Source organism: Spizellomyces punctatus (genome assembly GCF_000182565.1).
Source record: "Spizellomyces punctatus DAOM BR117 chromosome Unknown supercont1.2, whole genome shotgun sequence".
Lineage (NCBI taxonomy): Eukaryota > Fungi > Chytridiomycota > Chytridiomycetes > Spizellomycetales > Spizellomycetaceae > Spizellomyces > Spizellomyces punctatus.
This window is the reverse complement of record NW_015971538.1, coordinates 2,036,943-2,060,184: the sequence shown is the minus strand read 5'-3', so window position 1 is coordinate 2,060,184 and position 23,242 is coordinate 2,036,943. Positions and strand designations below refer to the sequence as shown.

The window sequence follows — 23,242 nt, the reverse complement described above, 5'->3', positions numbered from 1 at the left end:
GGGACATGAAGCGGCTGGTGGATCACGTGATCCGATGGTTGGACGAGCATAAACAAAGTTACCCGGTTAGACCAACCGTTCTATATCGCATAAGCATAATTAGGGTCTAGCAGCTAGTTAGCTTTATCCGGGCTGGCACTCGCCAGACCCATTGGACGCTGGTGTTTTGTCTTTTGTCATTGCCCACATAACAAGAAATGTCTCGATGTCTCAAATGTGATCAACAAAACCGTATTATTTTCAGTTTATCATAGAGTGCTGCACACCGAACCCGCAGTGCTAAACAAAAAGTATCTACCATATAACAAAGGCATCTACACTAGGTATATATGTATCATAGACGTCATGGAAGGGTATTCTAATCCCATCTACCCAAATTCATCTCTATTAACATCCAGCAGGAAGGGTAAAGTCGTCAACCTTGGAAGTGGTAGCGTTGGCACCCATACCCCTCTTGGCGAATCCTTTCCAGATGGCGCACTTGTATTTACCGTCGTAACGGTTCTCATCGGCTTGGAGAATGGCATCACGGGCGGCAATCATGGTTGGGTTGCAAGGTTGAAGGGCAAGTGAGTCAACAAAGAGCTGGAAGGCGACAATGTTACCCTTCTCTTGGTTAGCGTTGAAAATATCGTCAGAGAAGCCAGACTGGTCCACCAAGTTCCAGTAGACTTCGTTCCAGATGGTGGCCCAGACTTCACCAATGGCGTGAACCTCGTTAAGTCTGCCGACGGTGGAGTACTTGAGAGTGTTGCGCTGAAGGCTGGTGGAGTAGGGTTGAGTTCTGATACCGCGTGGGTTTCCGGTTACCCAATCACCCATGACCAGGTCGGTGTCGCGGGTGTGGGTAGCACGACGCTGAACGAAGAGAGCAGCGGTGTCAGACCAACCTTCACCCATACCACCGGCCTCAGTGGTACGGAGACAGTTGGAGTTGGCGGGTCCACCCGTCAGGCGGTTACTGATACCGTGAGTGTATTCATGAATGGGAATATCGTTCTCCAAATCACCATCCCTGGTGGGTTTGGTACTGGTGAAGACGTACATGTTCATCTGAGGTGTTTGGCCGTCAGGTGGAGTGGCAAAGTTGGCGTTGTTTGTACCGTTGGGATCCTGCGCGCTGATCGATACGGCATCATTGCCCCGTCCGCCCTTTCCATTGTTGCTTACTTGGAAGTTTCCAGCAGCTTCGTTGAAACCGTATTGGTAGAAAAGATCGTGCATGCTGTTTGCAACGTAGAATACGTTCGCGATCGCGGCTTGCTTGTTGCTGGCCGTGTTGGCATTGGCATTCACGTCGTATTTGGTGTTGTAGTTGTTCTGAGCACCGCCCTTGGCAGTAACCTTTGAACCGCCAGAGGAGTTGTACGCAAATGCGTTGTTACCACGGGTCTCGGTGAAGGCCGTAGTCCCATCGTTGTGCCAGCCTTTAGGTGAGGCAACAGCGTTGGCGGGGTCCTTCACGGTGATGATTTGTTTGGTGGGGTCGGCCCCGCGGAAGTCGGCGACAGTGTAAGAAGCGTCTTTCACCCAGTTGGTGACACTGATGATCTTTCCGGTCTTGGCGGACACATCAACTTCGTACCACTTGAGGTCTTTGGCACCAGGTGCAGACTGGACCTGGAAGGTCCAAGCGAATTCGTATTTACTGTCAGAGCTTTCAACGTAGCGGTTGAAGGGCTTGATGCTGTTTGCCTTGAGACCCAATGCCTTCTCAGCGGTCTGGATGGCTTGCTGGGCGTTCACCTTGGCGGTGGGCTCGTCAATGGTTGGTGGGGCGAAGTTGTTGGCAGGCGCAAAAGAGTTTCCAAAGGAAAGGATCTTGCCGTCCTTGACTGAAATGTTGCCGACTTGGTTACCAATCTGGGTTTGCAAATATAAAAGTCAGCGCGCTTTCATCACACAAGGCATCTACCGCTTCGAAAGTCGCACTTACCCGGTATCCGTTCAAGACCCTCTTAACGTAGATGTGCCTAACGCCGTTGGCACTAGAGTAGTCATCTGTCACCTCGAGCTCGCCCACAGGGACGCCAGTCTGTTCGCTAATGTGCGACAAAGCCGCGGTCTTGTCATCAACCGGGCCAAAGGAAGGTGGAGCTGCAGTACCCTTGCCATAGACAGCGTAAGCGGGATCACGCTGGAAGGAAGGAATGTCCACGCTCTGGGTAGTAGGAGCGGGTGCGGCAAGGACAGTGAGAGCAGAAGAGGCAAGGGCAGCTGCGACCAGCGCAGTGGAGGTGGCAAACTTGACCATTGTGTTGCTTTGAGAGAGAGTGTTTGTGGGATATGAGGTTGGGCGACTGGGATTTGGGACTGTGGGGAAGGACTGTACATCCTGCCCTTTTATGTCCTTCCCCACAGTGCATGCACAGCGATTTGGTCATTGTTGGAATTGCGCTCTTTCTTCCCATCTGTACCACTGCCACTTTCCATTAGCGATAAGGGTATTTGCATTCATGGATGAGCAAGAAGGAGCAAAAGCCAACAAAGCATGGGGAGTTTAAGAGATTGTAGCAACGAGACCGCCATCTGCATTGCGCAATCCTCGTACATGAAGAACCAAAAGCAAGTATTTTTGCTGTTTCTTGCTGGCCATCATGATTTGATCGGCATGTCTTACTGGTCACCACGATCAAACACTGCGACAAGCGTGAAAAAGATCTTGCTCACAAATTGAACAGTAAAAAAATCCTTGTCGTTTATCGTTTGGAATCTCTTGTGCAAAAAGTGTTTTGGGTGAACCATCTAGAGACAAAAGTAGTCATCTGACGGCAAGCAACACACAAACGCACACTAAAAGCGATAAAGATCAACCTTTTTGATCACGGCCTTTGGGGAGTGTAAAAATCTCTTTTGCTATGCGCGTACCATTTGTGTGCAGTGTGCGATTCAATGCGCAGACAAGGAGCTTGTTTTCCAATTTCCTGTTTTGGATATACAAGTTTCTTCCTTCTGCGCACAGTGTTCTAGTGATGATCAAAACAACTGTTCTGATCCTCCCCCCAATCAACAATTCGTCCGCGGGACACTGCCATGCCCCCTTCCTGGGGTGACTGCTCAATTTGTAATCTGCCCTGATCATCGGATGAAAAGAATGTCCATCATTGTATCTGGGGACATTGGGGAAGCAGGCGATAGGAACGCACTGTAACCCACAAACGAATGACAGCGATCCATTCTTTTTCGAGTTTCGAATACCGACTATCCACTGTTGATTAGACACGGCTTGCGTGTGGCCGCCGCATGGCCCCTTGGTTGTTCGATATTGGCTGGCGACAGCGTTTGGGTCTTCCATTTCCTTAGCTTGTGTGTGACCTACAGAATTGCTATTTGTTCTTTTCATTACAGGTATTGCTGAGCAACCGTTCCCAAATGAGCCGCTACGTTAGACAGAAATAGGAACATAGTGTGATAACCTCATTCCAGAACAAGGTGCTCTCTGACGAGAATGTCACTTTTTGTGCGTTTCTGCATTTCTTCAAAAAGCGACAAGTCTTGCCATCTCAGGCGCATAAAGATGCATGGTCAGATCCAGCAAAGTCAGGAGAACCTTTCCATGCGGGTTCCAGGCATACGTCACAAAGACGATGCTACTCCTACAGATGCCTAAACTAAAAAGGTGAAAATGGATGTTTTGTATGTCACAGCCATCATGATGGTATTGAGGGTGAGCCAAGGGTACGAGGAGATGACTTGCGCGCTTGTTCCCTGCAGTGCACTGGTTCCCTATTTGCTCTAATGTCCTTTCAATATGCTTCAAAAACCTTGAAAGATTGACCCTCTTGAACACAAATGCTCAGTAGTTCGTTTGCTTTAGGGATTAATGAGTTGATACTGCTTTAACTAAACATAGGCGGGACCAGCAGAATCGCACTATCCATTCGGTAGCGCCAGAGGCTGAACAAGGAAAAAACAAATGCCAAGCTTGACTAGGTAGCGTTGATTGAACTACAGTACTAGTGGCTTGGAGGATTCACGTGCCGTGGGGAGTGATATGACCTGGAAAGGTCGGTGGGATTGGCAAACGATGCTCCAGACAAGATGACCGCCCAAGTACCGTTAATGTCAAACCTCTACACGCAAAGAACAGGTATACCTGAATGTACAGCAGCACACTGTTGCATATTCACCAAACTCATGCGCCGTACTGCTACTGTTATCCAGCGACCAGTGAAGCACCGTGTTTCGTGTGTTCAAAATTCTGCATAACTGTATTGGTATGGATTCACGTTGGCTGCTTCTGTCTTTATCATGCACTAACAGTCTGATGCATGCTAGACAAATTCTGTAGACTGGTTTTATGTTTGTCCCAGCCACATTAGCGATGCAGGGTGCGTAGACTGTGGGTGGGTCTCAATCACTGCAACTGAGGGGTAACGCAGAGCAATAGCTTCTGCAAACCAGCATCCGCACCGTCAAGTTCGCCAAAACCTCCGCGCTCCGTCACTTCCCCCTCCTCCCAAATCTCTGTAGCATCTCGGCCGTCGACTCCGTCGCAAGGACAACAACAAAAGCCGAGCAAGGACACTGATGTAAGTCAGCCCGCTGAAAGCGGCGGGCTGCTGTCTACAATAACACAAACGCTGGGACAAACACTTGGATTGTCATCTGCACCGCCTGCCACTCCTCAAGCGCCACCAGAGGCACAGCCCGAAGAGAAGGCCAAATCTCAGCAAGCAGTTGCGAAACCTGCACAATACATTTTGACAAACAATATCTATTGTGGGTATTCCGTTAATGTCTGACCATTGCTTTAGTGAGGTGGCGATGCACCCTAATAAGAGATGACCACTCTTGACGTAGATCTTCGAGAAGCGCAGCAACGTAAAAAAGCTCAGCAGCGTGTCGCAAGTCAAGTAACTTCGCAGATGCCTTCAGTCCCTCGGTCAAATGTATACTGAAAATACACACAAGTCCCGGCTTGTATCTTTTTATTGATTGATCCATTTTTATTTACATACACACGCTTTCTCGTTTTCTTTACAAAGGACAACCTAACATACGGTGTGAGCGGAATACTTTCTACATATAATGGCACTACTCTGACATATTCTACATTGTTTTCCATCGAGTCAGCGCTCTATACAAGTTCATAGCCCAAACTTGGAAACTACAGTCCCTATACGAGTCTGTATCTGTTTAAACATGTCCAACAGCGCTCCAGCGATTTGGCCGGCGTCTGTGGGAGGTGCCGTACCCGTGCGAGGTATTTGCGCAGTCCCTCCATTAGGCGTCGCTGTCGGCGTACCACGGTTTTCAGTTTCGGTAGTCGTAGCACTGGGCGTGGTTGCGCCGCCATTCTCCTTGGGCGCCTGTGGTGGCGTTGGAGCCGTGGGCGCTGCTGTAGGTTCTTCCGTCGCTGCAGTGCCGTTGCCAGCAGCTGCAGGACTACCCCCAGCCATCTCAACCATAAAACTCAGCCCTAGTTTTGTAAAGTCTTGTATGTGATCCCAGTTCAACTTATCCACGGTATCTTGACTCGTATGGATGAACGGGGTAATTTCTTCGAAAATTCCCTCCGCAGGGAGAACAGCTTTGAACCCAGCTCGTGTCCAAGATGCGTGATCAGAGCAACCGAATCCGCATTTGCTTTCAACAATCGGCGTCGTGCTGTATTCTTTCATCAAATTTTTGGTAAATGCGACCAGACCAGGGTCGGTGAAGTCAGTCATGACAGCAAGACGGCGGTTTGCTGGGTCCTTTGCGAAACCGGTCATGTCGAACTATGAAAGCGAGAATAGTCACATAAGAATCCTGAACGAATGGTATCCTTTGCAACAGAATGTACTCACCTGCATCATTCCGATTACATTCTCAGATCTCTTCTTATAGTCCAAGGCAATCAGTTGACTTCCTAGCAATCCCCCTTCCTCGCCCGCATACCAATGAAACTCCAATGTCCTCGCCGGCTGGAAGCCATTTTGCACTTCACCACCCACAATGCGCATGACCTCCATGATGGTCATACTCCCGCTCGCATCGTCATCTGCACCCGGTGCCGTGGCATCTTTGCTAATGCTGTCCTGGTGTGAGCCAAGAATGACTTTTTCCTTGCTTGTACCAGGGATTGTCGCGATGACCGAGAACTGCGAGAAGGGGTGAGTGACTTTTTGAGTCGTGCCTGCTTTTCCTAAAAGTTCCGTGGCACGATCAAATAGCCATGTTGCTGATTTGGTACCGTCTTTGGATTTGAAATTTCTGTTCGGCAAGGCAACGAAGGCGTTTACATTGCTCTTCATGCCTTGAATGTCAATCTTTCCAAAGAGGGATTTCACCAATGTTTGTTGGCTAATGGTGGGCAGATCTCCAGGTGCTGCGGCAGATCCCGGCGGTGTGGTCGTGGTATCATTTCCAGCAAAACTCTTGGCAGCTCCGGGTATAAAGGTGTACCCACTCTCTGCACTCTGTACTGGGCCAAAGGATTGCTCAAAGCTGGCCCTGTAGTTTGTCTCCCATACGTAGGTTACGTCCATGAACCCATTTTCTTCGATAGTCATTCCGGCCAGTGTGGTCTCGGGGACCCATCGCGGTGGCTCATTAGGAGAGAATTGGATCAGACGAAGGCCGTTGGACAGGTTGACATCGTAATTCAGGTCGTCAGCTGGCAAGTTGACTCCAAACTCGATTGCACGCCGGATCGGCGTAGGAACAGCATGAGTACTTAGCGCTAGCGTTCCAAGGACAAGCAGTTTGAAAACACGAAGCATTTGATCTTTTTGACAGCTTTAACAGGATATCAGAGTATATAAGAAGGACACTGCGACAACCGCCGCTAACGTCCTTTTAACATTCCTCGTCCTTCATTTCCACATAGTTTTCCCCGTTACCAAATCGTTAAAATACCAATAAATGGACTTTTGGGAGCCTCCCCGACCGTGATCGGGGTCAGCGCCAAGCAACAGTAAAACATAAATTGGACCAACTTAAATCCCCCAAAGGCCGCTTGGAGTTTCAGAACGGTTTGGTGGTGCTTAGTGACGCGCAGACTCTCATAACGTCAGCAAATCTGCGCCCACGCTCATCAACGAGCTTTGGTAAAAGTGACCAGCAGATCTGGCTTAAAAAACGGCGATATCTCATGCTGAAGGTTGCAAATCAAGTATAACAAATATTTGATGTCTGATTTAGCGCGGTTCGCGAGATTTATAGGGATCATGCTGAGGGAGCAGTAATGACCAGAAGAGCGGATTATGAGAAAACAAGGGCAATATTCGGAACACTGGTTTGTTGGGTTTCTGGATATTTCGAGAGCCATAGTACGTCAGCATTCCACCTATATTCTCCAGCAGCACAAGGGATATTCTTTTGCTTTGTTATTCCAACAAATGAGCAACGAAGCTATTGCCCGAGAGGCTGACGCTCTCCCTCCATCCATTGACCTCGAACAGAGAGTGTAATTATTCTTCTGAAAGAAATAACAATGGACACTGCTAACAGCACCTCGCACACCAAGCAGCCTGAGTGAAGAAAACCTTCGCGAACACACCCAATACCTCGCCTCCCAGCATACACCCAAACAATTCCATGATCGCATTCGATTATGGGCCTCAAACGTCAGCCTTTCTTCACCAGATAGTCCTGACCATGAGTCGCAAGATGAACAGCTATCCTATTCACAGGAAGATGCAATAACAGATCTTCCCGCTCTCCTCAGGAACCTCGAATTATCGCCTTACCCTCTATCGAAAGCCATACAAAACCTCCCACCAAAACAGAAGCAGGCAATAACAAAATCACATCCGGATTTGATCGACGCGGATAGAGGTGGGCATGAAAGAACAAGTCCTGCTAATGTACAGAAAGGAAATCAAAGGAACAACCTATATAAGAGCATGCCAACTTTGGCGGGTGAAGATATGGGGGATGGTGCTGTACATCGACAGCAACATCGGCAGCATCAACTTACGGGCAAAGCAGTACCAAGATTACAGCATCCGCATTCTGGATCGAAAATCATCTGTTGCTTAAAGATTGAAATTGCAAAAGGGAAATACGAAATGCTGACTGTGCATGATGTACGTATGCTTTGTGTCTTTATTGTTTCTCAAATATACGCTTTTTGGGTGACTTTATTCTCACCGGTCGCATAACACAGACGGATACTCCCACCCAACTTGCCCAGTCCTTTTGTCGAGAACACAATCTCCCCAATTGGGTTCAATCGCTGGAGAACCACATTCGGCTAGCAAAGCAAACTTATGGATAGCTTTGTATTTGTACCCAATAGAACGCGAACCCTTCCAGTGTCGTGTGTGTGCAGTTTAACGTGAAAGTCGTCGATGGGTCGCTAGGTGCGTTATTGTTTCTTGTGGAACGTTGAGACGCTACACAGTAAATAAATGCTATTATTGAGACCTACATTGTGCGGTGATGTACATGTATAGTGCGGCTATGGCATCAATAGGTACCCAGGAAGTCGGATATTCACAAATCGTACCAGTGGCACATCCGCCTATCAGATAGTTTAACTGATACGCTATCTAAACCTCACTATTCTGCCAGCTTTGTGAATAACACTATCCTAGGCCCAAATCTATTGCATGGCTTCCCCATCTTCTTCGTCATCGTTCAAATGCATTGCCTCCATATCCTCCAAGAGCTCATCTACATTAATCTCTGGGAAATCGACCTCAGGCTCTTCTTCATCCTCCTCCATCGCATTCTGATCCACCACTGGTGGCTGTCGTGTAGCCAATCCTTTCGGGTCCTTGTACAAATTTATCATTCCACGCAACTCTTCATCCTCCTCAATATCCCGCAAGAACAACTCGTAATCAACCTCCTGTCGTGACTTTTCCGACTTGCCTCGGTTGACATATTCCAACTCCTCCTCCTTGGCCATAGTCTTTAGCTTCCAGCCACGTGCCTTGCCCTTCTTTCGTGCATTGGGATAACTCTTCTTTACCAGTACGACGTCCGGAATCGTCCCTCGAAGACGGGCAGCATTGTTTAAAGCCTCCCAATTGTCCGAGTTGAAGTTGGTGTGAGTCAGGTCATAGCCGAGAACGTGATCACCGGGGTTGAGGATGCGTCCAAGATGTGATCGGGCGATGAAGGTTTTAGACATGTCGTTCGAGCGACACACCTCTACCATTGCGAGTGCATGACGACCGGCATGTGGTCCTTCTAGTTGAACATCGATGACGTAGAACTCTACAAGGTCCTTGGCTTCGCAAAGTGCGGAGAAGGGTGCTTGCCAATACACGTCAGGTCGCATTTCTGCAATTTTGAGGGTATTTGGATCAAGGAAGTTGATGGTGTTGCTCACGCGGTTACAGATGACTAGGGGATTGGTGTTGGAAAGTTGCCGTGCGAGCTTTGGTGACAAGCATACCAAATCATCCTACAAAAAAAAGGATATCTGAGTTTCTGACTGTTTTCTGCACATTGGTCCACAATACCTACCCTACAGATCGGCACCAGTTCCACAGAATATGTAAACTTGTAATTTTTCGTACCACTATGTATATCTTGCGAGATCAACTGTTCCGATGTTTTCAGTCGCATCGGAATAACCGCCTGAAGAAATTCTACCATCTTTGCCGCATGTGCTCGATGTACGTAATAGAAATCTAATCCATCCCGGTATTCCTTTATATTTGTTGTGTCACGATGGGCATTGTGTTTGAGAATGAGCTGCTCAAGCCAAAGGAACGTTCTCTTGTGCGCCACTTTCTGTCGGACCTGGACAACCGCCTTCCATGTCAGTTGCGCGTCGACCCGCTGACATTCTTCACAGTGCTGATTGGCTACAATGTATTCTACCACAAAGACTTGTTGAAGGATAGTTGCGGCGAAGACCTATGTAAAAAACAGATCGGCAGATCCGCAAGAGTCAATACATACAACATTCGCTCATGAGCTATTATGTGGGGTACCCACCTCTTTCTGAATTGTTAGCTTGACCTTTACTCTCTTGGAATGTGGTTCAGTCCAGATAAAACCCGCATCGACCAATCGCACTTTGTTCAAGCCTCTCAATTTCTTTAAACATAACGCAAGTAATTCCCTGCTCTCCAACTCCGCCTTGACCCAAATATTTGGCGGTTGAAGGTATCGCTCACAACCCCGACAAAAATGTATGGTGGCTTGCTTGGGAATACCCTCTGTGATGTCAACGTCAGACCGGATGCAGTTAACGCACATGTTTGCGGGGTTCGGTGCAATGACTGTTCCACAGGACGCACAAAGACTGTAAAGATAGGGAGGTTAACAGATTGAGTGACAATGCGCAACCAGCAAGTAAGCGTACATGCGTTGCTCTGTCCGAGCAGGGTCATATTCTACGCCGTCGTGCATCATTGTCGTCATGAAAGCTCGTCGCACGCTGTGTTTAGGGAAGATACAATAGTGGATCGTCTACTGAGATTTGATGGAGCAGAACAAGATCCAGTTTACAAAAACCGACGACCCTTTTGCTTGCAAATTAGAAACCCCCCAAGCAGCAGAAAAGATAAATCGTCGTCGTTTTTCCTTAGCGGAAGGGTTGTGGTGAGCAGTCGCTGATTCGATTAGCAATGCGCGCGTTTGGACAAAAATAAAAATGGCTTGTCATGTCACGTGAGTAGAAAGTGTGAAAAACACTTCTAGTTGAGAGTCTCGCAGATGAGTTTTTGGTGACGAGCATTGTTGGAACGAAAGAGCCATACGCTGGCCATGGGGCTGACCATGACGGAACGCAGCCAAATGCCCAGTCATTGTTCAACAGTCCATCTATATGCTTGAAGAAATAAACACCGCCATTTTATCGGCTGAACTGATGCAAGGGCCATACCGGTCTGACCACGTTAGTTTAGTTTTCGCAACTTGGCCAGAAAAAAACCAAAACCCTGCGTTTGTTATTGCAGCTTGGCGACTTGATTCCTATGTTGAATCGTGGGACTTTGGACATGCATATGAGACTTGGTTGTCGATGAGACAGCTCGTTTGAAGAGAACCAGGCACCTCGCCATGAATATATGTTTGAGCACAGTTCTGTTGTCGACGGTTGGTGACAAAAGAGCACGAGCAAGCCGTATTATCAATAATGCCAACTATGTCTACAGTCAAAAAGAAACCCAAACGTTTCATGCCGCTGCCACCATTGAACTTGGGTGGCTCTGAGCAGGTCTGACTCTGCATGACAATGGATTATGTGGACATGGCTCCAGATACAATATACGACAGATATTTACATGCTACATGTAATCATTATCGTTCACATAATAACAGATCAAGTGGGTGCAATTAAATATATAGAATACGTGCAATCTCAACAATAAAAGTGCCACCTCACCCATCCTCCTCACCCAACAAGTCAAGTAGACCGAACCCATTTGAGGTCGATACATTAGCATCTCTAGAAATACGAGCTCGGGATGGCGCTCGCTTACGTGCTTTACGTTTTTGTTTGGGTGTGCTATTCAATGGCGCATCTATTCGGGTGTCCATAGGTAAGACATCGCCTCGCACGATTCTGCGAAATTCGCTTACCAGGTAATGGAGATCCGTCCTGTATCACTGTACCCGAGGCCAGCTCGGAGACCTGCTGCTCTGTACCGCTATCTACGGCTCTCCTCAAAATCACGCCCGCTGATTTGGAAATAATGGTCGTGCAATCGTCGTCCGAGTCACTCACTGGTATTAGGGGCCCACTTTGTCGAACGGCAATCCTGAGCGATACAATAAGAGTGGATAAGTACTGATGAGGACGTATCATTGCATACGGCTACGTACAATTGAGAGGTAAGGGGATCCCCTTGCTGCCTCCTCGTGACGACCTCGGATATTGGGATTCTTGGTCTACCGTGATGCATGAGTTCGATGGCTTTTTGAAGTTCAGAACGATAAGCGACCACGCTTACACAACAGCCACATCCAACATTTGCACACGGACACTCCTGAATGGCTCTCTATCTACGCTCTGAGTGGAGAGGCCGTAGAAATTCTGACAAAGCTCATGCACAAATGCTCGGGCATCACGTCGCATAGGAGAAAAGTAATGCGATCGTTTCCTGTCAGTTCCAACCAGGTAAGGTCACACAAGAGACATAGAATCAGAGAGATATACGTTTCAAGAACTGACCCTTCCTTAAAGAGTCTCTCCAGGGCTCTTTCCACGCTTTTTACGAATGCCAGATTAGAATCGGCAAAATCGAGTAGAGTGAGGGGATACGGAGTGCTGCAATGGAGTAACTGAAGGATTAAGACTCGGTGGCACTCCTGTTTAACATTGTCCGGCACCTACATGCTCTCTGGCTCAATTGAAGCACTCTGGGCACAGGTGTCATTACAGGGAAGGAAGCCGTGCGTAGGTTCGTGTAAACCATCAGCACAACCTGGCGCGGCCGTTGCTACTGGGAGTAGGTCACAGCTCATCTCTTCGCTTCGGCAACCACATGAGCATACACGGCGGACCTTGAAGGACAAGTAAATCATTGTCCACGCAAGTGCAAAGCGTAAACATTCACTTTATACCTACCTTAATGCCACAACCAGTTCCATGATCGCATGGCGTCCCATTGCAAGGCAAATCACATACATGTCCACACTTTCTTTGAAGTTTGCACCGCTGTCGACACACCTCTAAGGACGTAGAGTTTTTTTACGATCCGTTTCAAATGTTAAATGCAAGAAGGTAGACTGCCTTACCACCCTCAGCCAAACAATCGTCATCGTGGCAGGTCCTTGCACATTGATGTTCACACGTTCGCAGCACCTTCCCACAGAGTTCAGCACATGCTTGGGGTGCGGTGCGGTGGCATGGCGTGTGTCGCATTAAAGATTTGCCGCACTTGCATGGGCGGGAAACAAGGTGCTAAAAGGTACCGTCATCAGCCCCAATGTGTTATGCCGTGCCATGATACCAACGTACAGGGCATGGAGGACACGGAACGTCATCAAGATGGCAAGGGTGAGGAATGGCTGCATGTCCACATGCTGGCTGCCTAAATTGAATGTTCGATTTACTAATAAGCAATGTGCACACAAAGCATGCGACGGGTCCATCATGTACCTAATGCATGGATGTGAACATTCCGGGGGCTTTGTATTACATGGTATTGGTGCGCGCTGAACCAATCGCTCCCCGTTACTATAGCCGTGGAAAGTGATAATAGAGATCTTACAGATGCTCACCAGGACTGTCCGTCCACAATGGCATGCCACGTCATTAAACGATGCTTCTGGGCAAGGTGGGCACTTTCCTCGATGACAGAGCGCCTAAGATCAGAAGATCAGCAATGCTGGTACGTTCCGTTATGAACAAGACCGTCAATACCTGGCATTTGTGAATTCCGCACTTCAAAGGTCGACCGCAAGCTTTTAGGCACACATGGTCGCCATTTGAATCTGCCGCATCGGACGCTGGACAACATCGCATAGTGCATTCATGTCGTTTGCAGGAAAGTCGTTGGTGACATGGCTTATCGCACCGGATCTCTTCCAAAAGAGAACGAGAACGTTGGCACAGCACCCTTCCCCTCTACATCAAATGGGGACACATACCAGTGGTCATATGCTTAACCTTCCAGCAAGGCACACAGTGCGTTGTCGACCCACATCGGCATTTGAGTATGGTCTGAAATGATAGTAATGAATCAAGCAAAGTACGCGTGCCGTAGGCAGCTATGAACTCACTGTCTTGGGGCACAAAACTGATTCACATGGATCCGCATGGCAACGTCGATTACACACATGGCCGCATGTCAGCAATTTTTGGCATGCTGATCTTTATGACGAGACAGGCACCATGGAAATGAATTCATCAGCCGTTATCAACACTAGTCACATACTACTCACTCGCAAGTTAGTGGTGGATCTGAGCAATGTGTCCTGCTCTGTATCGACAGTGCATTCCGTTTTATCTTTCCACAAGCACACGCAAACATAACAGTGGGATCTAGCGGGCACGGCGATGGATGTTCGGAGAATGGATGACAATTTTGCTCACACCGATGAATTCCACATGAGAACGTGCTGTATATACCCAGAGATGAGGACCTTTTGGCAACAAAGCATGAAATACAGCATAACACTACGTACAAATGGCAGGGACGACCACATGAGAAGTGCCGGATATCCTCAACCCCGGTATCGCGATCTGCATAAACAAATGGAATCCCTTCACCGCACAACGTCTCCCGTATTTCGGACCCGCAATAACATCTTTGAATCTCAACAGATTCGCACGGTGGACATGGGCCTGACAAACGAGTCAACTTATATTGCTTTTATCATCGTGAGGTATTTGTCCGCCGTACCTTCATGGCACGTCAAACGGCACTTGTGAGCCCCACATAGCAAAGAGCCACCGCATTGTTGACCACAAGAGCTCTGGTTACGAAGGTCATTGCAGCGCACAGAGTATCTGAAGGTTCTCGTAAGTTTGTGAAAAGAAATACTGGTCCTTTCCAGAGACGTACTTTGCTTTTCCGCAATAACAGGAAACTGGCGAGCCCAGACGATCACAAGGTGGACAAGGTCCTGCAACAGACACATTAGCTACTGGCTGTGTAGCTGGCTATTACATCATAGATAAGAAGGGACAATCACCTGGATGACAAGGACTGAACGACAGAATATAACTACATCAGTATGACAATGGGTTGTGATGGACGCCAGGTCTCTTACGATGTGCAGGGATGCGGACAATGGAGACGAGTCCGTGAACATGTATCACCGCAACTAGAGCAAGCAAAATAAGGTACGACCAGGTAAAATTCAAGAAGTAGATTTTACCTGTGCGGAATGAGATAATTGTTTACTTCAGGAGAAACTTTCTTCTCTGTAAGCGTAATGAGTACAAAGCTTTTGAAGAGCACATCAGGCCTAAGGCCAGACACCTAGACTCCGTACCACAGAAGCATCGGTATTGCAACGCACTCGTATTCTGGGACATCTGGCAACTGGGACATCGCCACAGGACATCTAGATCTGGTTGTCGACCTGTATGTCTTGGAGTTGAGATATGGCAACGTTGCTGAAATGGGAATTGCTTCTGACCTGAACAATTCGCGGAAGATGCTTTTGCCCATTTCTTAACGCAGTGCAAATGCAGCACTCTCCAGCACGTCTTGCAAGACCATATTTGAGCAGATCTTTTGCTATGAAGGGCAAGACGCATTTCCAGATAGGAACTACCAGCAAGCGGCTAAAAACCAAACAGGACGGTACATAATAACATAGCAGACTGCACACTCGTAGCGCTCTTGGGCAAGCTCTGCGCCAACTTGCTCTCGCAATGTTTCTTGCATCGTCATATTGAACTATGTCGGGCTTGATACTCTATCGGTTGCAGGGGGCAAGTAGGTGACTATGCTAGCCAAGAGTGCCGTGCCCTATATTGCCCAGGTGGCAAATTCAACCCTCAAGCGCAAGAAACGAGCGTCAAGGAATGAAGAGATCTACTGGGACAATTACTAGGCCAATCCTTAGGTAAAACTGCGACAACGTCATTAAACTATTTTGAGCGGGTGAGTGTCGTAATACTATCACCATGTCAACAGTGATAAATATTCCGATGCCAAATTCAGCCAATCAACGCGTTTTTTCATTTTTCAAGCGCAGTTGTGGCGCAGTTGCTCTCGTCTATAAAAGCAGCGCGTCCCCACGCCCCTCCCTGTTCCTGCATACTTACCTGCTACGAGCTTACCGTGATCAACAAGGCGGTGGCTATCTCGGGTTCTCGACATTGCACAACAGTTCGAAGGCCCGGGGTCACCTGGCTCTTCGGAGTCAGCGTGAGTGGACATTTTTTGGTGGTGGGAGGGATTGCGTTCGCGCGGTCCGCTCCTGTAATATTTCTATTAAAGGAAGAAATATGGAAAGTTGTTGATTATAATGAATACACAATGGGTGCAAGCAAGTGTGCAAAGTAGGGGGTTAACTTTTTTGGACTGAGCACGTGCATTGTCCACATTTTACGTCATAGCAAGTGTGTTAAGTCTGCCAGTCCACTGCACTCGATCTAATATCAACCAAGCACTGTATCATGACTACAGTCGGGCACACCATTTCAATCAATGCCGACGGAAAGCAACTGGAAGGAGACTTGCACCTCCCTCCTGATCCACAACGCGGGATTTGTGTGTTCGCTCATGGAAGCGGATCAAGCAGATTCAGCTCCAGGAACCAAGTGTGTTGCCTATGAGATGCTACGTTGTATGCGCTATCGCATTGTCCTCACACAGCATGCAGTACGTTGCCAGTGTTCTTCACAAAAATGGGATTGGGACGCTTTTGATGGATCTGTTGACAAAAGATGAGGAGAGAGTTGACAATTACACAAGGCATTTACGATTTGATATCCGTTAGTCTCCATCTTTTCATTTCCACCGCCATGGTAGCAAGATTGACCTCATTGTACATTCAGCCATGCTCACCCGGCGGGTTGTAGCAGCTATCGATCATCTCGCTCAAGACGAATCCACCAAGGACTATCCTGTCGGGACCTTTGGAGCATCCACAGGCGGAGCAGGTGCGACTGCAGGAATAGCCACTTTACACACGATGATACCTCGTTTCTCACATCTCAGCACAACTACCATAGCGGCACTCTGGGCAGCTTACCATCGCCCTGATCGGGTCAAATGCGCCATATCCCGAGGAGGTCGTCCAGACTTGGTGCCCAAGGAAGTCTTGAGCCATATCACCACTCCCACGTTTTTGATAGTGGGAGGATTGGATTATGATGTTATTGAGATGAACAAGTTGTCATCTACGTTTCTTTGACAATGACATCCGGATATTGATGTGTTTTGTTTAGGGAAGCTTTTGAAGCCATTCCATCTACCACTGTCAAAAAATTGGACATTGTCCCTGGCGCTACGCACTTGTTTGAGGAACCTGGTATGCGCATTGGTTCTCCTTTTTTTCGGACGTTGCTCTGTAGAACACTTATTATTCTGACCTAGGTACGTTGGAGAAGGTCGCAGAACTTGCTGCTGGGTACTTGAAGCAGTATTTGCAAAAGAAGGAGGAGTGACACATGCAGTTGTTCCCTCGGTGACGCATTTTGTCCATTTCTGCATTTTGTTTGCCAAAAGACATGGTTGCATATTGTGCGTTCAAAACCATCGCTGTCATGAATTCTTTATTTTTTTTCAATGTTTAATGGCATAAATCGTACGTAGGTAATGGTAAAAAAAGTGCTAATATGTCAAACTAGAGACTACAGTGAATCCCAACAATGCTCTCCTCCTATTCAAACTAGTCTGCAACATTACGCAACCTTGATTCTCTTTTGACTTCTTCCGCCATAAGTCCGCCTTGCAAAATCAACAAATAGGAGTGTCAAGGGAACTAGATATGCTGTCACAACAGCGTAGGCAATCTGTTCCGACGCGCTTTGAGTTGGGTCAAGTTGTTTAAGACAGCCTGGGATGACGGGATACGTTATAGCGATTGAACCACCGACGAGGAATTGGGTAATTTGCATTCGGGTGAGGTATTGTTTGCCAGGAGGTCTGAGGCCCACTGTCGTTAGGGCGTAGTAGAGGTACATAATGGTATGAATGAATGAGTTGAATACGACGAAAATCCAGGTCGCAGTTGCATGAGAATGAACACTAATATGGAGGTGTTCTTAGTTTTGTCTAATCATAAGCAATGGACGCATGATTGGAATCCGAGACCTACCAAAGCCACATGGAGATAATGGCGCCTGCATGGTGGTAGGACTGGAGGATAGATGTTCGGCGGCCTGTAACGATATCTGTTAACGATCGTTGTAGAATGGCAATACTCAAAGAGGGAGACTCACCTTTCAAAAGGATGATGACAGTATCTACAATCTCGTAATACTTGCTTAGGTAAAACAACCATGACCAATAAAATAGAGAATCATTCCACACTTCCTCATTCCGATCGCAAAACTAAGTGAAAGTGTTTGTTATGTTACGCGCGACTAGAACAAACCAGAACTGGCCCAACAAATCAACTTACAGCATCGTAGAGCCCTCTACTCCTCAAATTCGCTACCCACTTCGGTGCCATCCCCAAAAATGTTGCTGCCGAAAAAATGCATAGGGCAGCGTTATGTAACACGACTAGAGCTTTGAACCAGCCCGCATCCGTCCACCGCTCGCCGGATTTGTGACTCGTTGACGACGAGCGAGGGTTGAGTGCTTTTACAGTAAAGAAATAGATAGCCGATGTGAAAACTGGAACCCGCCAGTCCATGAGAGTGTTGTAGTGGGCGCCAAGGGGGAAGGCGGCTGCGACTTCGGCATCGCTATCCAGCGAACGATTGTTGAAGGCCGTGAGGAGGTCCATGGCTGGTGTAGTAGTGGGGTAGGACGGGAGGAGGGACAAGGAAGGGTGGTGGACGATGTCGTCTGTGTTTTTGTTTTAAAAAAACCAGGACAGGAAAAAATCGGATAAAAGGGTAGGAATCGAACGATGGCAGCATTGGATGAACGGGAGAACTTAGAACGTGTATTGAACGCGTAGCTAAGCTCTCGATTTCTAACAGTATTTTGCGCGTGCTTGAAAATGTTGCTCGTCTCGTTGTATCGTACCATACGCTTGCACAATTTGCTCATCCTAGCATTGGACGTCAATTATGTTCTGGACATTCTAGGTATATCGGCATTACCGAGATGAAGCGCGTGCCAAAGAATGAAGATGGAACATATGCTAAATGATGCTGCTCCACACTGCAATTGCATTGAGGGACATGAAAGACCATTCATAACAGGAGTTCAAAGTTATTTTTCCAGTTTACTTCAAGTGCAACGCGGTTCAGAAATAAAGAAAGCGGCAAAAGGTTCGACCCCGGTCGAACGTCACAATGCAAAGATAAAGTAGCGCGGTATTCAAGTAAAACGATAATCATGTCAAGAACATCTATTATTATTGTGGAACTCATCATGCGTGTAACGTGAGCTGGAAAAGGGGCAGGGGGACATCTCTTGGCACCATACAAATAAATCCGGTTCCATCGAAAGAAGAAGCGTCAATTGCTTCTATTTGTCCCCCCCTTCATGACGTTAAATCTTGGGGAGGAAATTCAATGCCAAACCATACGCCTTATACCTACCGTGGCACGGAGTCATCAAGAGGAATAACCACATGAGTCACTGCTGATGGCCTGGGGCTTTCGTGAAAACTGTTCTGGCGTTCCCGTGACGTGTGCGGAGTTAAGCCAGTCATCTTACGTAACCATCAAGGCGATTTGGTTTTTTCCGTGCTGAGTTTGCTGGCTTTTTGTTGATGAGAGCGTGTGACCTGATTGGAATAGCGAATGACAGCACTGTTGACTTGATGGTTTGAATAGACATTATGTAATGTTTTGATGGTCCCCCAACATGGACCAAGCCCCAACCGGGCTCCAAACGGGCTGAAAGGGACAAATATAGAGTCATCCCTTCTCGCAGCCATGCAGCATGGGGGAGACAAAAGTCATGAAAGAGGGTTACCATATCCATTGTTGTTGCAATGTGCGCCAAAAAGTCTCCACAGCAGCGATACGCAATGTTTTGCGCGCACTGGGCCCCCCCCCGTTCCTGCCGTGGTCCCTGATTCGGTAAGGGATCTTGCCACATACTACGTTGCGCCCCCATGATGATCTTTGTAAACAAGCATTGTTGGAAGTGTGTTCTCCATGGGTTGTTCCATTTTCTCCTGATGCATTGATCATAAGCTACTATGGGAATTTGCATATTTAATTGGCAAATGTCAAACATTTCCGCGTCTATTTCGTGGATTGCAACTCTTTGAAGAACGTAGGCTCCACGCTCTTATTGTTGTTGTGGGGTTTTTGTTGTTTGCTGCTGCACTTTAGGCAATGCAGCATCGTCATCGCACTCCTGGTGTCTACAATATCTGAATGGTGCAACCTAAACAAGCAAGACTCCAGTGTATTACTTAAAAGAAGAAGGGTTTGTACATAACTATAACGTCCCCCGAATTCGTTACCAGACCTGGAACTCCGCTGTGATATCGATCGCATCGTGGATAGTCTTTTCCGCGGGGTTGGAATATAAAACCGAGAGGGACTCAAGGTGTTTCCCAACGAACGACCCAAGCTCTTGACGTTGTGATTGATTTTCCTGTTATCGTGCAAATTGGGCCATCGCAAACCTCCATCCCCGCAAGCGAGAACTTTATAGTTTCGACCGTGATGAGTCCAAGGAAAAAAAGTGTTGTCGGAATGGGCAAAGATGATGAAGTGATGAGCAATGGTACGTTATCATATAAACTTTCCCCAGTTTCCAAAACAGCGGTTTTGACTTTTGCGTGAAACAGCTGCCACTGACCCGACATCGCCGCGAGTTGGTGTAAGTTCATATCAATCAATCGCTTAGTCAGATCCACACCGCGGCTCACCACTATCGTTCTAGCGTGGAAAGCGCAAAAGCATACTAATAACGGCTGACACCAACCAAGATCCAACATTGGGTCAGCAACGACGATCGCCCCGTAAAAGACGACAATCAGAGGCAATGAAACCTATACCAGTCACGCCGGCCCCGGGTGAAGACGTGGATTCAGATGCGAACGATGTTGTGCCGCCCATGGCGAAGAGTGCTGAGGTAAGTCCGTTTAGATCCAATTTTGGTTGCAGAAGTGCTAATATACGAATTGGAATGGCGGGCTATAGGTGGTTACCGGTAAACCTGCTACAGATGGGAAGGAGTCAAAGGGGCGACGAGGGCGACGGGGGAGGAAAAAGCAGACGGCCAAGGATGAGGACAACAAAGACGAAGAAGCGAAAGATAAAATAAGCACAAGCCAAGGACTCCACGATCAACCAAACGACTCCCTTCCGGAGGACCTCACCATTTCCACAGCACCAGCATCTCAATCCAAATCGTCCATCCCCCTCCACTCCTCACCGTTGCCGCTCATTGCGAAAGCCTTCGACACAAACTACCCAACCACACCAACAAGTACACCAACTCATCATTCCTCAACGACCCTCGTTCCGCAAATACCAAACGTCAGCGACCTCTACCTTATCACAGACTCAGCAACGCACACGACCTACCCTGAAGCCGAGGATGCAAACTACGCGTCCGTATCAACGTCAACGCCTATCGCAGCCGAAGCCCCAGACGTCGACATGGACGACCTTGACGCGTTTTTCTCATCGTTTGAATTGGAGAATCAATCGACTGTACCGGCATATGCGTACAATCCATCCGCCCCGCCCGTCATACCCTTTCCCCCCGGTTGGGATTTTGAGAATTCGACTAACACGAATGTTGGGCAAAACCAACCGGTGATCGATCCGACGTGGCAGGGTTACTCTGATGGAGTGTCGGCTGGTCTGGATGTGAATGGGTATGACGGGAATTGGATGTCTTCTGATGAATTTTTCCAAAATCTGGATAACGAGAATGTGCCCGCTGCTGGTGGAAGTATACCAGGAGTAGCAGCAGCTTGTGGAGGAGGAGGGATGAACCTCCATGGAGCAGCGCCCTCTACACTCCTCCATACTCAGACTCCTATCATGACCAGCACACTTCAGACCTACGCTGCACCATTCGACAACTCGTACAACCTCCCGGCCACAACTGAACTGTGGATACCGCCCTCAACATGCATTCCCGGCGCAGTGACAATGCAGCAGCACGTCAATCCATTAGACGTACCACCTCCATCGGTCGGTGAAGTTCAAAACTGGGACTGGACAGACGGAATGATGTCCGCAAACAGCGGACTTGATACTGCGTGTTTACAGGATGCGACCTTTGGAGCCGTCAGTTCCGATCCTTTCGCAGAGATACTGGGCAATGGGCACATTCCACAGCAAGTGTCGCATCAGAATCAACTCGTTCAGCAACCACAGCCGAATTACTATCCGCAACAGCAGGTGCCGGGTGCTATGCAGGGTGTTGATATTTATGGGAATGCACAGTGGGAATCCTTGGGCGTGTGAAATCTAGCATGAACAATGATGAGATGAATTGACGTGGGCCGTGATCCGTGGTATTTGTTTATTTTCGTCCCTTGCTGTGCCAAGACACCAGAGCATGACGAATGAATGCATTGCAACACAAGTTTGCACATGCATTTGCAGCGTGAGCATCAACAGCTTGCAAAGTGTAAAGTCTTCGCATTGATATACCATAGACATGCCGTTCTGTTTGTATTTGCTTTTTTTGACTCTTTTTGAAGAAATATACTGCGGTCGCTAAGCTAGTTACCTCTATGACAAGAGCCTTACTTTTGCAACAGTATATACAAATGAAACCAAGCAATGTGTACATGGAAGCTAACCCCGAAGTACAAGTAATTTAAGTACAAGAAGACAATCATGAATAAGATAAAATCAATAATTGTAACAGCACCCTCGCTTATTCGCACCACTATTCGCCTCCCTTCTGCCCAGCCAAAACACATTTCAGCAACCCAATAAATTGTAATGGCTCCACAATTGGTTTGCCTACAACAGCATCCATTCCCAAGGACAGGTAATGCTGCCGTTGGTGTTCCTTTGCATTGGTGGTGACGGCGATGATGGGAATAGACCGGTTTACATCGAGTATCGCGGGTCTGGGATGTCGGATTTGGATGGCTGTTTGGCAGCCGTCTAGGACTGGCATTTCTGAAACGCAAATAGAATATAAGAGTTTGTACTAGAAAGAAATATTTAGAAAGAATACTCACCAATATCCAGGAGAATCAAATCATAGCGCGCTCTTGCAAGGGCATGCAAGCACATTTGCCCGTTGAGAAACAGGTCGACTTGAGACTCGTTCAGTCCCAAGAACTTGTATAGTATTTTGCACATAATCTTGTGGTTTCTAAAAGAGTCGACTAGGATTTAAGCCGGAGGTGACTAGCAACGCAAATCCGCACCTGCAAAAACTTACATTTCGTTGTCGTCGACGACTGCGACTTTCAAGTTTCTCAATCCCTCTGAAAGCGCCATAACGAATACCGCACGCCCGCTTTTCTGTGCTCCTTGATTTCTGTGGTCTCAGAGAAGGAGTGTGCTTGTTGTTTATTCGATATCCAGTTTACACAGCAATAAACAAAACGACTTGAATTTCGGTGTAAATTCTATTGAGCGTGAAAAAGCATTCAAAAATCTGAAAGAGCCGGATTCCGAAACCCAAAAAGCCTACACCATTAATACAATGAAAGAAGACCTGGACGATGGGACTGGAAAACATGATCTTATTGCGTGTACATAAATCAGTAATGCAAAAGCCCAACAGAGGCAGTGTAAAGCCGAGAAACAAACGAAACAAAAGCAAACTGCCCGAGCATGTCCTGCAGCACAGTTAACTTGGATATATGGACCCGATCCATC

At 47.6% G+C, this 23,242-nt stretch overlaps 11 protein-coding genes across 11 annotated transcripts; 4 read left to right on the top strand and 7 right to left on the bottom strand.

The window, feature by feature from the left end:
- Positions 1-159: 159 nt before the first annotated feature.
- Positions 160-2,690, bottom strand: SPPG_01665 (uncharacterized protein). Its single transcript, XM_016749985.1, has 2 exons — positions 1,937-2,690; positions 160-1,863 (listed from the first exon to the last, which is right to left on the bottom strand). Exons 1-2 carry the CDS (start codon positions 2,252-2,254, stop codon positions 388-390), a joined length of 1,794 nt encoding a protein of 597 aa, XP_016612273.1. The 5' UTR covers positions 2,255-2,690; the 3' UTR covers positions 160-387.
- A 1,332-nt stretch (positions 2,691-4,022) lies between these two features.
- SPPG_01664 (uncharacterized protein) lies at positions 4,023-5,252 on the top strand. The gene is made up of 5 exons (XM_016749984.1): positions 4,023-4,090; positions 4,165-4,217; positions 4,279-4,331; positions 4,391-4,722; positions 4,804-5,252. Exons 1-5 carry the CDS (start codon positions 4,042-4,044, stop codon positions 4,899-4,901), a joined length of 585 nt encoding a protein of 194 aa, XP_016612272.1. The 5' UTR covers positions 4,023-4,041; the 3' UTR covers positions 4,902-5,252.
- On the bottom strand, positions 4,915-6,921 carry SPPG_01663 (uncharacterized protein). The gene is made up of 2 exons (XM_016749983.1): positions 5,793-6,921; positions 4,915-5,723 (listed from the first exon to the last, which is right to left on the bottom strand). Exons 1-2 carry the CDS (start codon positions 6,705-6,707, stop codon positions 5,091-5,093), a joined length of 1,548 nt encoding a protein of 515 aa, XP_016612271.1. The 5' UTR covers positions 6,708-6,921; the 3' UTR covers positions 4,915-5,090.
- A 220-nt stretch (positions 6,922-7,141) lies between these two features.
- On the top strand, positions 7,142-8,354 carry SPPG_01662 (uncharacterized protein). The gene is made up of 3 exons (XM_016749982.1): positions 7,142-7,393; positions 7,457-8,015; positions 8,096-8,354. The coding sequence occupies exons 1-3, from the start codon at positions 7,191-7,193 to the stop codon at positions 8,204-8,206; spliced, it is 873 nt and encodes a 290-aa protein (XP_016612270.1). The 5' UTR covers positions 7,142-7,190; the 3' UTR covers positions 8,207-8,354.
- On the bottom strand, positions 8,297-10,545 carry SPPG_01661 (ribosome-binding protein NMD3). The gene is made up of 4 exons (XM_016749981.1): positions 10,253-10,545; positions 9,883-10,192; positions 9,406-9,801; positions 8,297-9,343 (listed from the first exon to the last, which is right to left on the bottom strand). Exons 1-4 carry the CDS (start codon positions 10,309-10,311, stop codon positions 8,534-8,536), a joined length of 1,575 nt encoding a protein of 524 aa, XP_016612269.1. The 5' UTR covers positions 10,312-10,545; the 3' UTR covers positions 8,297-8,533.
- Positions 10,546-11,146: 601 nt separating this feature from the next.
- On the bottom strand, positions 11,147-15,419 carry SPPG_01660 (uncharacterized protein). The gene is made up of 24 exons (XM_016749980.1): positions 15,154-15,419; positions 14,983-15,083; positions 14,836-14,925; positions 14,719-14,764; positions 14,611-14,664; positions 14,533-14,546; positions 14,403-14,463; positions 14,241-14,347; positions 14,023-14,182; positions 13,780-13,956; positions 13,618-13,708; positions 13,486-13,558; positions 13,259-13,419; positions 13,117-13,200; positions 12,995-13,050; positions 12,854-12,926; positions 12,631-12,796; positions 12,461-12,564; positions 12,227-12,396; positions 12,065-12,160; positions 11,844-11,993; positions 11,716-11,781; positions 11,473-11,651; positions 11,147-11,414 (listed from the first exon to the last, which is right to left on the bottom strand). Exons 1-24 carry the CDS (start codon positions 15,237-15,239, stop codon positions 11,272-11,274), a joined length of 2,508 nt encoding a protein of 835 aa, XP_016612268.1. The 5' UTR covers positions 15,240-15,419; the 3' UTR covers positions 11,147-11,271.
- A 477-nt stretch (positions 15,420-15,896) lies between these two features.
- On the top strand, positions 15,897-17,193 carry SPPG_01659 (uncharacterized protein). The gene is made up of 6 exons (XM_016749979.1): positions 15,897-16,114; positions 16,177-16,288; positions 16,352-16,456; positions 16,529-16,688; positions 16,745-16,827; positions 16,893-17,193. Exons 1-6 carry the CDS (start codon positions 15,971-15,973, stop codon positions 16,961-16,963), a joined length of 675 nt encoding a protein of 224 aa, XP_016612267.1. The 5' UTR covers positions 15,897-15,970; the 3' UTR covers positions 16,964-17,193.
- Positions 17,036-18,366, bottom strand: SPPG_01658 (uncharacterized protein). The gene is made up of 4 exons (XM_016749978.1): positions 17,923-18,366; positions 17,741-17,852; positions 17,617-17,680; positions 17,036-17,546 (listed from the first exon to the last, which is right to left on the bottom strand). Exons 1-4 carry the CDS (start codon positions 18,250-18,252, stop codon positions 17,201-17,203), a joined length of 852 nt encoding a protein of 283 aa, XP_016612266.1. The 5' UTR covers positions 18,253-18,366; the 3' UTR covers positions 17,036-17,200.
- A 1,006-nt stretch (positions 18,367-19,372) lies between these two features.
- On the bottom strand, positions 19,373-21,779 carry SPPG_08948 (uncharacterized protein). Its single transcript, XM_016757098.1, has 2 exons — positions 20,761-21,779; positions 19,373-20,600 (listed from the first exon to the last, which is right to left on the bottom strand). The coding sequence occupies exon 2, from the start codon at positions 20,374-20,376 to the stop codon at positions 19,978-19,980; it is 399 nt and encodes a 132-aa protein (XP_016612265.1). The 5' UTR covers positions 20,377-20,600; positions 20,761-21,779; the 3' UTR covers positions 19,373-19,977.
- On the top strand, positions 20,424-21,862 carry SPPG_01657 (uncharacterized protein; the record flags this gene model as incomplete). The annotated part of the gene is made up of 2 exons (XM_016749977.1): positions 20,424-20,513; positions 20,582-21,862. The coding sequence occupies 2 exons, from the start codon at positions 20,424-20,426 to the stop codon at positions 21,860-21,862; spliced, it is 1,371 nt and encodes a 456-aa protein (XP_016612264.1).
- A 430-nt stretch (positions 21,863-22,292) lies between these two features.
- On the bottom strand, positions 22,293-22,858 carry SPPG_01656 (uncharacterized protein; the record flags this gene model as incomplete). Its single annotated transcript, XM_016749976.1, has 3 exons — positions 22,293-22,531; positions 22,594-22,730; positions 22,800-22,858. The coding sequence occupies 3 exons, from the start codon at positions 22,856-22,858 to the stop codon at positions 22,293-22,295; spliced, it is 435 nt and encodes a 144-aa protein (XP_016612263.1).
- Positions 22,859-23,242: the final 384 nt, after the last annotated feature.

What these genes read in the sequence shown, in the direction of transcription:
- SPPG_01658 (XM_016749978.1), bottom strand. Translation starts at nt 18,252, where the DNA reads ATGGACCTCCTCACGGCCTTCAACAATCGTTCGCTGGATAGCGATGCC. An exon ending in GTAGAGGGCTCTACGATGCT is followed by an intron (nt 17,853 to 17,922) that starts GTAAGTTGATTT and finishes ACTTTCACTTAG; the next exon opens with TTTTGCGATCGGAATGAGGA. An exon ending in ATTATCTCCATGTGGCTTTG is followed by an intron (nt 17,547 to 17,616) that starts GTAGGTCTCGGA and finishes CCTCCATATTAG; the next exon opens with TGTTCATTCTCATGCAACTG.
- SPPG_01664 (XM_016749984.1), top strand. Translation starts at nt 4,042, where the DNA reads ATGACCGCCCAAGTACCGTTAATGTCAAACCTCTACACGCAAAGAACA. An exon ending in CCTCTACACGCAAAGAACAG is followed by an intron (nt 4,091 to 4,164) that starts GTATACCTGAAT and finishes ACTGTTATCCAG; the next exon opens with CGACCAGTGAAGCACCGTGT. An exon ending in AATTCTGCATAACTGTATTG is followed by an intron (nt 4,218 to 4,278) that starts GTATGGATTCAC and finishes GATGCATGCTAG; the next exon opens with ACAAATTCTGTAGACTGGTT.
- SPPG_01661 (XM_016749981.1), bottom strand. Translation starts at nt 10,311, where the DNA reads ATGACGACAATGATGCACGACGGCGTAGAATATGACCCTGCTCGGACA. An exon ending in AGCTAACAATTCAGAAAGAG is followed by an intron (nt 9,802 to 9,882) that starts GTGGGTACCCCA and finishes TTTTTTACATAG; the next exon opens with GTCTTCGCCGCAACTATCCT. An exon ending in AACTGGTGCCGATCTGTAGG is followed by an intron (nt 9,344 to 9,405) that starts GTAGGTATTGTG and finishes TTTTTTTTGTAG; the next exon opens with GATGATTTGGTATGCTTGTC.
- SPPG_01663 (XM_016749983.1), bottom strand. Translation starts at nt 6,707, where the DNA reads ATGCTTCGTGTTTTCAAACTGCTTGTCCTTGGAACGCTAGCGCTAAGT. An exon ending in ATGTAATCGGAATGATGCAG is followed by an intron (nt 5,724 to 5,792) that starts GTGAGTACATTC and finishes TCGCTTTCATAG; the next exon opens with TTCGACATGACCGGTTTCGC.
- SPPG_01660 (XM_016749980.1), bottom strand. Translation starts at nt 15,239, where the DNA reads ATGACGATGCAAGAAACATTGCGAGAGCAAGTTGGCGCAGAGCTTGCC. An exon ending in AATTATCTCATTCCGCACAG is followed by an intron (nt 14,665 to 14,718) that starts GTAAAATCTACT and finishes TGCTTGCTCTAG; the next exon opens with TTGCGGTGATACATGTTCAC. An exon ending in GCGGAATTCACAAATGCCAG is followed by an intron (nt 13,201 to 13,258) that starts GTATTGACGGTC and finishes TTCTGATCTTAG; the next exon opens with GCGCTCTGTCATCGAGGAAA.
- SPPG_01662 (XM_016749982.1), top strand. Translation starts at nt 7,191, where the DNA reads ATGAGAAAACAAGGGCAATATTCGGAACACTGGTTTGTTGGGTTTCTG. An exon ending in ATTGACCTCGAACAGAGAGT is followed by an intron (nt 7,394 to 7,456) that starts GTAATTATTCTT and finishes CACACCAAGCAG; the next exon opens with CCTGAGTGAAGAAAACCTTC. An exon ending in AAATGCTGACTGTGCATGAT is followed by an intron (nt 8,016 to 8,095) that starts GTACGTATGCTT and finishes CGCATAACACAG; the next exon opens with ACGGATACTCCCACCCAACT.
- SPPG_08948 (XM_016757098.1), bottom strand. Translation starts at nt 20,376, where the DNA reads ATGTTGGATCTTGGTTGGTGTCAGCCGTTATTAGTATGCTTTTGCGCT.
- SPPG_01665 (XM_016749985.1), bottom strand. Translation starts at nt 2,254, where the DNA reads ATGGTCAAGTTTGCCACCTCCACTGCGCTGGTCGCAGCTGCCCTTGCC. An exon ending in GGGTCTTGAACGGATACCGG is followed by an intron (nt 1,864 to 1,936) that starts GTAAGTGCGACT and finishes TTGCAAACCCAG; the next exon opens with ATTGGTAACCAAGTCGGCAA.
- SPPG_01659 (XM_016749979.1), top strand. Translation starts at nt 15,971, where the DNA reads ATGACTACAGTCGGGCACACCATTTCAATCAATGCCGACGGAAAGCAA. An exon ending in GATGTTATTGAGATGAACAA is followed by an intron (nt 16,689 to 16,744) that starts GTTGTCATCTAC and finishes TGTTTTGTTTAG; the next exon opens with GGAAGCTTTTGAAGCCATTC. An exon ending in GCACTTGTTTGAGGAACCTG is followed by an intron (nt 16,828 to 16,892) that starts GTATGCGCATTG and finishes ATTCTGACCTAG; the next exon opens with GTACGTTGGAGAAGGTCGCA.